This window comes from Emys orbicularis, chromosome 7 (genome assembly GCF_028017835.1).
Source record: "Emys orbicularis isolate rEmyOrb1 chromosome 7, rEmyOrb1.hap1, whole genome shotgun sequence".
Lineage (NCBI taxonomy): Eukaryota > Metazoa > Chordata > Testudines > Emydidae > Emys > Emys orbicularis.
Window position 1 is genome coordinate 16,749,734 of NC_088689.1, and position 11,308 is coordinate 16,761,041.

Consider the following 11,308-nt stretch of genomic DNA (forward strand, 5'->3'; position numbering starts at 1 on the left):
TTAAGGTTTAAATTTTGGATTAAACTAATACATTATAAGCATCCTTTTGCGCTGTGAACTTCCCTGTTATGTGAGGGGCTGCCAGCACTCTTCATGCCAGCAATTTTAATCCTCTAGCTTCTGTTATGGATTAAAGGTTCACCACATTGGCCCAGGAACTGCTGAAATTACTTTTCAGTTTCTTCGCTAATTTTGTGGTCTAATATTAATTGATTTTAGGGAAACAGCAGAATGTGGTGGGGAGAATAATGGACTAATTTAAAGAAAATCCCTTCCATGGAAGACATTTGTTTATAACTCAAAAAGAAAAGAAAAAAAGGTACTGCTCCTGTCATGGTATCTGTTCACACAGCTTTTAAGACCACTAGAAACAAGTGTCCACTATCCTACAGCAGACAGTATTTCTGGGGGGGGGGGGGGGGGGGGGAATCTAAGGGCTTGTCTACGCTACCCACTGGATCGGCAGGCAGCAATTGATCCAGCCGGGGGGTTGATTTATCATGTCTAGTATAGCCGCGATAAATCAACTGCTGAGCGCTCTCCCGTCGACTCCGGTACTCCACCAGAACGAGATGCACAAGCGGAGTCGACAGGAGAGCGTCAGCTGTCGACTTACCGCAGTGAAGACACCGCAGTAAGTAGATCTAAGTACGTCGACTTCAGCTATGTTATTCACGTAGCTAAAGTTGCGTATCTTAGATTGACCCCGTGCTGTAGTGTAGACAAGCCCGAAGCAGTGATAGCCAAATTGGTGGTCATAAAAAAGCAGGGGAGAGAACACATATAGTATATGTAAAATGTATAGTATAATCAAGTACTAAGGATTATTTAGTATTTGCATTACAGTAGTGCCCAAAAGACCCAACACTATCAGGGCCCATTGCAGGTTTTGTAGAAACACATAGTAAGAAAGTCCTTGCCACAAAGGGTTTATAGTTGAACTAGAGAAGACATAATTACTTCCAATTTACCCAGCAGTGAGACCCAGCTGTGACTCACCATATGCCTGTTCTGGCAACTGAGAATACACCCGAAGTAGAGATTTTTTTCCTATCTTGAAAATTTTGATATTTAAACAAAGATCACTGATTTGAAGTCAATGGGATTGCACACAATGCATAGAGGAAGCATATGCAAGTCTTTGCAGGACAAGGGTCTTAAATTTTCACAAATATCTGGTTAATGCTACACTTATGAAAAACTAAACTAATATGAAGTTTGACAGGATAAAAAAAAAGATTTTTGGTAGGTATATAGAGCTAAGAGCTCAGTCATTGACTATCACTTTCTTCGGGTCAATGTGCCTAAATGAACACTCCACCTGCTCTTGCATGATACAAGAGAAGCCTTTTTCATTGGTAACTGTAGCATTTTGACAGATTAGTCAATTACAGTTTAGAGCAATATTCTCTTAGCAAAATTAGCAAAGAACTAGCTAGTCCAGCTATCCACCGCTCCAACTTGGGCTCTCTTATAGGCTTCCACCTTCATTCTTCCACATTATTTCTTCTGTACCCCTCCTGAATAGATTCATTTTGTTTATCCAGGATTTTAAGGAGTTTTCACTTATCCAAGTATCAGAGGGGTAGCCGTGTTAGTCTGGATCTGTAAAAAGCGACAAAGAGTCCTGTGGCACCTTATAGACTAACGGAAGTACTGGAGCATAAGCTTTCGTGGGTGAATACCCACTTCATCAGACGCATGTCGAAGATGCAGGCGTCTGACGAAGTGGGTATTCACCCACAAAAGCTTATGCTCCAATACTTCTGTTAGTCTGTAAGGTGCCACGGGACTCTTAGTCGCTTTTCACTTATCCAGTTCTTCAGCAGCTATTCCTTTGCTCCCTTTGCCACACATATGGTCCAGTTTCTTCTACAGTTATCTGTAGCCACTAGCAGCTTATAAGTGGTAGTAGGTGGGGCTGCGGGAGATAAAACTTAATGCAACACCACACCCAGTCTCTGGTAAGCAGAGGAGAAAGAACATCCAACCTAGATGGTAGTTAGAACAACACTGTAGACAGTCTGCTTTAAGATTAATTTATTGATGATTTCATAGTTTAAGAAAAAATATATATGCTCAAAATCATTTCAGGAGGAAGCCATATTAAATCTTAAACAGACTTAATGAATCTTCCTACATAATTACACATCAAGCACTACAATATTTGGAAATCTACATTTAGTGCAACAGACAATTTAAGTGTATGACCAACTATTTCAAAAGGCAAAAATAGTAATTATTAAGCGCCAGTAAGTGTACCACAATTAGAGTTCACATCTCCACCAGTTCCTAAACGGAATGCAGTTATTCTTCATTTAATGTTCTATATTCCAATACATCTTAGCTGAACGATTGTAGATATTTGTTACTTCGACCTCCAAATAACATTTGCATGTGGAAGCAGTTTGGAAAAAAACATGAGCATAATATGTACAAGAAATTCTTCCGTCCCTGCCTAAAGAGCTACTGGCAAGTTAAAGGGAACCACGTTCTAGATATTTCTCTGTATCATCCACTCTACAGCTCAGTATTTCCAGCTCTCAGAAACAAGAGTCTATCATCCAATTTTCATGTGTGCACAGAAAGCCTGGCACCATTTCTATTCCAAGACTGCTTAAAAGGAAGGAGGAAAGGCCAATACTCCTGCCCCTCCCAAAGTCACAGGCACATATACATGGGGGAGATAAAGAAGAGAATGGCTGAATACAGAGATATATGGGACTGCAGTGCACTCTCTCTGGGGAAAAAACAGCTCCAAGAATATGATTTAAAACGTGTTGATTATGTAACTATTTAATGTTTCAGCATTTAACAATTTTTCTTAAACACCAAAAAAAAAAAAAAAAAAAATTGCACTTAAATGCAATCATGGTTGCTTCCTTAGGAAATCCAGCATATGGTTTCTAAGTAACAGTAATAAGGACTCTTTCATTGCCACCTAGCTGTATCTGATGATCTATTTATGCACTTTTTCAAAGTACTCCTTAGAAGCTTCTGGACTTGGCTTGATCTGTAAACAAAGAGATACAGTTTTATACAAGTTGGTATATACACAAAGTGTAGGAGATAAAAAGTATGGCTTTATATTTGATTCCATTTAAGAATACTGTTTATGCTTTAATAAACCACACAGTTATTTCTGTACGTCCATTCACTCATGAGAAGCAATGTACAAAGGTATTTTAACAGAAGTGCAGGCTTCTCAGCTGCAAAAAGAAAACTGAAAAATATGTAACTGCAAGACGTTTAAAAAATTTAACTAGGACTATCAATCACAGTTTTTATTGCACTGTTAAACAATAATAGAATACCAATTTAAATTTATTATAAATATTTTTGATATTTTTCTACATTTTCAAATATATTTATTTCAATTACAACACAGAACAAAGTGTACAGTGCTCACTTTATTTTTTATTTAAAATACTTGCACTGTAGAAGAGAAACAAGAAATAGTATTTTTCAATTCACCACATACAAGTATTGTAGTGCAATCTCTTTATTGTGAAAGTACAACTTACAAATGTAGGTATTTTCCCCACATAACTGCACTCAAAAACAAAACAAAGTCCACTCAGCCTACTTCTTGTTCAGTCAATTGCTAAGACAAACAAGTTTTTTTACATTTACAGGAGATAATGCTGCCCATTTCTTATTTACAAAGTCACTTGAAAATGAGAACAAGCGTTCGCATTGGCACTGCTGTAGCTGGCATTGCAAGGTATTTACATGCCAGATATGCTAAACATTTGTATAGTCCTTCATTCTTCAACTTGTAGATTGCACATTTTTACAGTGCAAATATTTGTAAAAAAATATAAAGTGAGCACTGTATACTTCCTATTCTGTGTTATAACTGAAATCAATATATTTGAAAATGTAGAAAAACATCCAAAATATTTATAATAAATGTAAATTGGTATTCCATTACTGTTTGACAGTGCATTAAAACTGTGATTAATCGCAACTATCTTTTTTAATCTCACGATTAATTGCGATATTTAAAAATCATTTGACAGCCCTAATTTAAACTGATACAAAACACAAGGCAAATAAAGACAATCCAGGCAGACTATCATGACAGTTAATATGGGAAGCAAGTGAAGACTGCATGTACTCATACGTGTTGGGTAGAGGGAGGGATTTTGTACTCTCAAAAGAATACAAAATGTGAATGTTTTCTCCACATGTAACTTCTAGTATTGTGACTGCACTTTAAGTGATTCAGACTGAGGGCATCAATTCATACAATGAAAACTTAAAAGACTTGCAAGTTAATGAGTTCTTTCATATTATAGTGCCCAGTCTTCAGACTTTCCATGCAAAAAGGTGGGACATTTTCCAGGATTGGGTCCATATTTTATACTTAACCAACACATACCGTAGGGGACTCTGGAGTCCAGTTTGCTGGGCAAACCTCTCCATGAGTTTCCACGTACTGGAATGCCTTCACCAAGCGAAGGGTCTCTTCCACACTGCGGCCAACAGGGAGATCATTGATACTCAGATGCTTGATGACTCCATTAGGATCAATGATGAAGAGACCTCTGTATATGAACAAAGATGTTTTGAACCTCTGCAATATGAATTCTGTATCTTGTTTCTTGTGCATGCTGAAATCTATTTCACAGAGGTGAAGTTATTCTAAATCACTCATACCCCAGTGTATGGAACATTTGTACAATACTTGCTAATGGGTACTTTTTGCACAATAAGATAGCTAAGGAGAAGTAACGACAATAGTCAGAACTAAAGATGCTGATTACAAAAGTGTAATCAGAGCATTAATCCCACCCATGCTTTCCAGGTACTGAAAGCACTTCTCCCTATTATTTTGAGGCACCCCAAAATCCATTTAAGGTGCTACTTTGAGTCTCATCTGCATATAGAATACAGGATTTAGTCTAATTCCTAGTTACAAGGATAGCTGGTTATGCATTTAAAAGAACGTCTCAATTTCACCCGTAAACTACTAAAGTGGTGGAATTAATTAGATTTGGCAACAAATATTCAAGTTCCTTCCTAGCCAATAATTTAGACAAAAAGTTGAGCTTTTTTTTTTTTTTATATATATATAAACAAAAGGGTTATGAAGCAGAGTTAAAGAGAGCTCTGAGATCACTATTGCTCTCTATTACTATATAGCAACGAGAAATAGAACTCATGCGTCCTCAAATACAGAGGGTCAGAAAGGGTCCTCAGAGCGGGGAAAGTACAAAGCAGAGCCAAGTAGCATGCTTTCTTCCTTGCCATCATGTGGCAAATCTCACTGTGCCAAACATGTGCAGCTAGGAATCCATGGGCATTCAAGAAGGGGGAGAATTGAGCCTCTGTGCTGCTTGACCTCCTCAAAATTGCATGGAGCTCTGCATAAATATTAGTACTACTCTAACCTATCCTCCCCCCCTCCCATCCCCCAGAGAGATAGGGAAGAGAGCAAGCATTGGGTTACGAGAGTCTCAAGAACAGAACAGAACATTCTTTCCTCAGAAGTGTTCCTGGATAGATAAGTTCCAGAGGCTTCACACCCTGATCTCTCCAAAGGCCATATACCCTTCCCCCACCTTCTATAACACTCTACAGAAACTGCAAAACGAGCCAGTTTGACAAGCTGTGTTTCACCCTTACACAGATTTTTGAGGGGAAAGGGAGTACAGTATGGCCCATGCAGTTTTAAACTTGGCACTGTCATAACTAGGGAACAGTAGAGGTGACCAGAGAACAAGGTCCTACCTTAGTGCTAGACCAGGTCCTTCTAACAGCACACCATAATCTCGGGAGATTTGTTTTGTCAGGTCTGACAGAAGCGGGATATTCATATGGCCCAAGCCACCACTCTGGTAGAAATAAATAACAGAAAGGTAAGTTTGAGCGTAATAAAAGAGTGAAGACTGAATGTCTGTTTAGTTTTTTATTTTCATTGCATCACTGCCTACTAGGAGTTCCCTTCAGGAGTCACAGCACTGATAAAACGTTCGTTCTTGAGCCTTTATTAAACTAGGCTCCTAACATGGTATAATTAGTTCACATGCTTTGAGCAAACTTAATTGCTGGTTTTAAAAAACCCACCTCCCTGAACACGAAGCCCTTCTACACTGATGATTTTCAGACTTTCAGACCTGACACAGCAGGTACTAGACCACCCATAACAGCAATGGGAAGATTTTGGGGGAAATTATTTCCCCTTATGCACTAGGTGATCACTTTAATTAAATAAAAGAGCATCTATTGCACATGATCTACTAAGAAAGATGTCACTTTATTATAGAAACTGAATATCCATGTATAAGTACAGACGTTTGCATTTTTTTCATGCTAGTAACGTTTATTTCCGAACAGTTAGATTATGTCAAAGATATTCTGTTTTCTGTATGTAAATAGATTCAGTATTTAAAGCACATATTTTCCTATATTTGGGCAGTCGAGTGAGAGAGTGTACTGAATTGTGCAACATTTTGACCGCCAAAGGATAACCTATCCTTGAAACAAGACTGATGAATCTGTTAGCTTTTCTATTCCTGGCACTGTCAATAAACCAGTGTGCAACCTTAGGCAATCATATAGACCCTGATTCTGCACATACCTATCCATGACAGAACTACTCATACATGTGCATAACTTTACTCACATAAGTGTTAAAGAAATCAAGGCCTTTGTTTCTCGGAACCTCCATTTCTTGCAAAAGCACCATGGGAAGAATACTTTCCCACCTTTATAGAGTGCTTTGAGACCTCTGGATGAAACAGGTGCCAAGTACTATTGCACACGTAAAGTTATAAATCAAAGCCAATATTCACATTTTGGAGTTTTGGTCCAACTTTGTTTAATATGAATACAAACTGATTTGCCCAAGGCAAAGCTTTGTCCAAGTATATTAGGCATGACAGACTTTAACAAAATTAGCTTTCTCTTCTGTCTGCATATTACAAAATAACCCATCCTCTAACCCACACACACAGAGAAGAAGGCAACATCAGCTTGTGGGCCTTCACATGAATCTGCAATTATACATAGCCTCAGACTGGTCCTAACCTAGGTACACTTTTGCTAGGAGGTATAAACACAATGAAGCATTTCCATATAACCATATTAGCAACAACTGAAGACATCAGATATGAGCTTTTTTTGAACTGCCCCATTAGGTTTTCTAGTTTGGTTACTGGCAGAAGACCAACATCATTTTGGCATTACTGAATGTAAAGAGACCGGACAGTAAGAACAAGTCCTCCCTAGCACTTCCTCCTTCTCTCAAGGAGTTAGGTGCACCATCTTATTACACAAGAAGTTTTAAGCTTTTTTGTGTCTTAAACGAGGTTGTTAGGAATTTCAGTAGCTTTCAGCTGATGCTATAAATCTCCTAACAAGTCTATTATTCTTTGTTTCAATTAAATCAGAAAGATGTTAGCTACTGATTAACTACTTACTAGTTACACATACACAGCAGAGATATGTAGTAACTACTAAATTTTATGTACAAGATCACAAGTAATAATTGCCTTTATTTAAGGCATCTCATAAACAGAATATGCATTATATGTTTTACTCAGAAGTTAACATTTAATCACACTGTGTAAGCTTCAAGAGTACTCAGACATATACTGGACAGGAAAACAAAGTATCTGGTTGTGTTATTACTTCAAACACAGAAGTTAGCTATTAGCTAAATATGGCAAAGAAGTTTTTGAGCCTTATACTTTTGAACTATTATCTGTCTCCACATTTTTTATTTTAAAAGAACTGGATGAGGAAGATAGTGCTTCAAAGTTTAATACTTAAAATTAGATCTCATATTAAATATACTCACATAGAAAAGCTGTCAAATGCTACAATCAGGTAATTCCTTCTTCTTGTTTGCTTTTTTTTTTTAGGCCTGTCCTAAAATAAACTACTGTAAACATATGCACGTTGAATATTTAGGAAATGCCTCTCTATGTACTTGTGTTCAATTAGAGAAAGATTATTCAAAAAGTAAAGTGGAAATTTATGCTGGATAGTAAGGGTTTGCAGAGTTGAATCCTAGCTGAAGTGCTCTTTTGAAGGCAATCAGCCTCTTTGCATGAGCAAATACAGGATTTTACACAACTTCTCAATAGCACTCTCCAAAGTGCTGTTAGTGAGAAAACAGCCATGTGACTCATACCTTTCGTGGTGTATTTGTCCAGGCCAGATGACAAAAGTGAGAATCCACAGATACAGCAACGACCTCACAGTTCACATCACGAAATTCATTAGCTTTGTCACTGAAAGCCACAATTTCTGTCGGGCATACAAAAGTGCTGGGTGGGAAGAGAAGGGTAGTAAATAAAAGAAAGTAAGTAAGTTGTAATTATTCCAGATCTAAGCTTCACAAAGAAGTTTTAAAAGAATGAGGAAACACTGGTTTCCAGGCACAAAACACATTGCTGTATTACTTATGTAGCATGTTTTACAGTTTTGTTTCATCACTGATTCAAGTTTTCAAGTAGCTGAATCAGTTTCAACAAGTCTCAGAAAAACAGCAATTGCAGTTAAATAGTACACTGATTTTTTGTGTCTACATTTTCAACAAGCAAGACATTTTCATGAGTTCTCATTCTGCTAGCTCTTAGTGAACAGATTTTGCAGAAAAGTTCTACATTCGAGGAACGTGGATGGAGGGACTGAAAATGGAATCCTCTCCCAGCTACCCCACCAGCAGAGCCACTCCACAGCTATTATTGTGGGCTCAGGACTTCATGTGAGTTGCAACCCACAACTCCCATTCTGAACAGTTTTTGTTTACTGGAGCCGCTTAATCACAGATCTACCAGCTTTGCCATAGCCCACCCCTAAGTAAACCCCTTCATGGTGACTCAGAGCTCCAAGGCGCACAGGCAGAGGAGTTCTCTGCAACCAGGATCCCCCAATACAGTGGAGCCAATTCTGTTCTGAAGCACTGGAGGCCCTCCAGAGGCAACAGGATTTGTTCCCAGATTTACACTCAAAATGAGCCAACAGAACTATTGTTGCAGTATGAAACTATCTCCTCCCCGACGGTTATCATTCACACTCTAGAAACAGACATGCTTTCTGCTTGACAAGGATACCCAGGACAAGGTCAAATGAAATGTTGGTAGAGATAGAAACCCACAACATGCTGTTTCTGTGTGATTGAGCAGGAGTCTAGATAATATTTTTTTTTAAAAATGTTACACTCACAAATCCAAAGGGTAGAAGAAAAGTACCAGATATTTTCCCTTAAAGTCATCTAGGCTCAATTCTTTGAACTCTCCATTGATAACAGCTGTTCCTTTAAAATATGGGGCATGTTGGGTAACGGCAGGAACAAACCTTGAAGAACCTAGAAAGAATGAATCATACTGTATGTCAGTGGTTCTCAACCATACTCAGAGGAGTCTTCCTGGGGGTACATCAACTCATCTAGATATTTGCCTAGTTTTACAATAGGCTACATAAAAAGCACTAGCAAAAAAGTCAGTACAAACTAAAATTTTATAGACAATGATTTGTTTATACTACTGTGTATACTATACACTGAAATGTAAGTACAATATTTATATTCCAATTGATTTATTTTATAATTATATAGTAAAAATGAGAAAGTAAGCAATTTTTCAGTAATAGTGTGCTGTGACACTTGTATTTTTATGTCTGATTGTGCAAGTTTTTAAGTGAGGTGAAACTTGGGGGTACACAAGACAAATCAGACTCTTGAAAGGGGTAAAGTAGTCTGGAAAGGTTGAGAGCCACTGCTGTATGTAACGGACACACATACTTTTAAACTATTAAATAAGTTAATCAACCAGAGTAGTATATAGGAATGCCTGACAATTTTGAATCAACTTTCATTTAATGGCTCAAAATCCACCATATTGTAGTAGCAATATATTTATTTGTGCTCATCATATTATGTTAGGAATTTTTTTTGCCTTTTTATGTTATAGTAATGGGAGGGGGGGGAGGTTACATGTTTGAGAAACAAAGATACTCAGTGTACAAACGTGACATTTTAGAAGTGTATGCTTTCCAACTCAATCCTGTAAAGAGAAAAACTTTAGTCACTTTGCCTGCATATTATCCAGACAAAGATCAACATTTCACAACTGTGAAATTGCAGATTTTTTTTTGCAGATTTGTAAGGGACATTACCATTCCAAGAGTATACAGTCCAACCCTGCCCTGCTCATAGTCTCCAGCAAGAGGTCACCTTTTTAGACCACCAGTTCAGCATCCCCACATCAGATTAGGATGAAGGGCTACTTTACAAGTGAAGAAGTTAGAGAGAGAGACGGAAACCGGAGGGGAATGGATTTTGCAGGCGTGTGATTGATCCACAAGCCCCAGGGATCTGCTCCGAGCTACACTGTAACCCCTGCGGCTGTTCAGTCCCACCCACGTGGGAGCCCCAGCAAAAGCACCCGCTTGCCCGCCATGCGCTAGGGCGGCTGACTCTTCTTGGCGAGGCGACTCTGACTTACTGGTGCTGAAATGGAGCCGGGGAAGGGGCAGTTCTGCCTGAGCCGTGCACTTCCTCCCGGCGGCGGCAGCAGCAGCAGGAGGAACAGGGGGCCGCAGGGCAGCCGCACAGGCCCCCCAGGAGAAGGGAGTTGCTCGGGCTACCTGGAAGGAGAGAGGGCAGAGATTCGGCACGTGCAGGAGCGGGGGGGGCTCAAGGGGCCGGCCGGGAGCATGCAGCGTGCACGGGCTGGGGGGAGCCCCGTGCCCCCAGGATTGGGGGCGGGGTGACCTACCCATCCCGGAGCCCTGCAACGAAAGGGGCTCAGTGCACCAGAAACTGGCCACCCGGCCCCCGAGCGCCCTGCAGCCAGGGGGCCCCACGTGCCCGACAGAGCGGGGGCCGCTGGCCTGCGCCGGGCTGGGGCGGGAGCGGAGCCCACACACTCACCGAGGGCCTCAGCAACCTTCGCAGGGCAGCAGCCATCTTCGGGGCGGCTGAGTGATAGGCGGGCCCGGCCGGCGGCGCTGCAAAGCCGGGAGCGGGGCGGGGCCGCCGCGCAGGGGGCGGAACCGGCCTGGCTACCGCTGCGGGGCGGGCTGGCAGAGCCGGGCTGTGTGAATCAGGTCGCCCAGGGCGGCAGGTTTCTCAGAGAGCGATGGGGAGAGAGCCCGGCTGGTCAGAGCTTAGCGGGTCGGCCCTTGGCTCCCTGCAGTGCCCCTGGGCGCCACCCACCCGCCCCGCACCCTGAGATGCGCCAAGTCTGGGAACCACCCACCCCGCACCCTGAGTCTAAACTTAGTAGGAGGATCCACCTGCCCAGCTCTTACTCACAGGGGATCCACCAGCACCTATCTCCCTTTCCCCTGC

The 11,308-nt window shown here is 40.7% G+C and overlaps 1 protein-coding gene across 1 annotated transcript; it reads right to left on the minus strand.

The window, feature by feature from the left end:
- Positions 1-2,025: 2,025 nt before the first annotated feature.
- PRDX3 (peroxiredoxin 3) lies at positions 2,026-10,945 on the minus strand. Its single transcript, XM_065407134.1, has 7 exons — positions 10,889-10,945; positions 10,461-10,602; positions 9,181-9,322; positions 8,144-8,279; positions 5,737-5,840; positions 4,385-4,550; positions 2,026-3,013 (listed from the first exon to the last, which is right to left on the minus strand). Exons 1-7 carry the CDS (start codon positions 10,922-10,924, stop codon positions 2,960-2,962), a joined length of 780 nt encoding a protein of 259 aa, XP_065263206.1. The 5' UTR covers positions 10,925-10,945; the 3' UTR covers positions 2,026-2,959.
- Positions 10,946-11,308: the final 363 nt, after the last annotated feature.

What these genes read in the sequence shown, in the direction of transcription:
- PRDX3 (XM_065407134.1), bottom strand. Translation starts at nt 10,924, where the DNA reads ATGGCTGCTGCCCTGCGAAGGTTGCTGAGGCCCTCG. An exon ending in GAAGGTTGCTGAGGCCCTCG is followed by an intron (nt 10,603 to 10,888) that starts GTGAGTGTGTGG and finishes CTCTCCTTCCAG; the next exon opens with GTAGCCCGAGCAACTCCCTT. An exon ending in GGACAAATACACCACGAAAG is followed by an intron (nt 5,841 to 8,143) that starts GTATGAGTCACA and finishes TATTTCTACCAG; the next exon opens with AGTGGTGGCTTGGGCCATAT.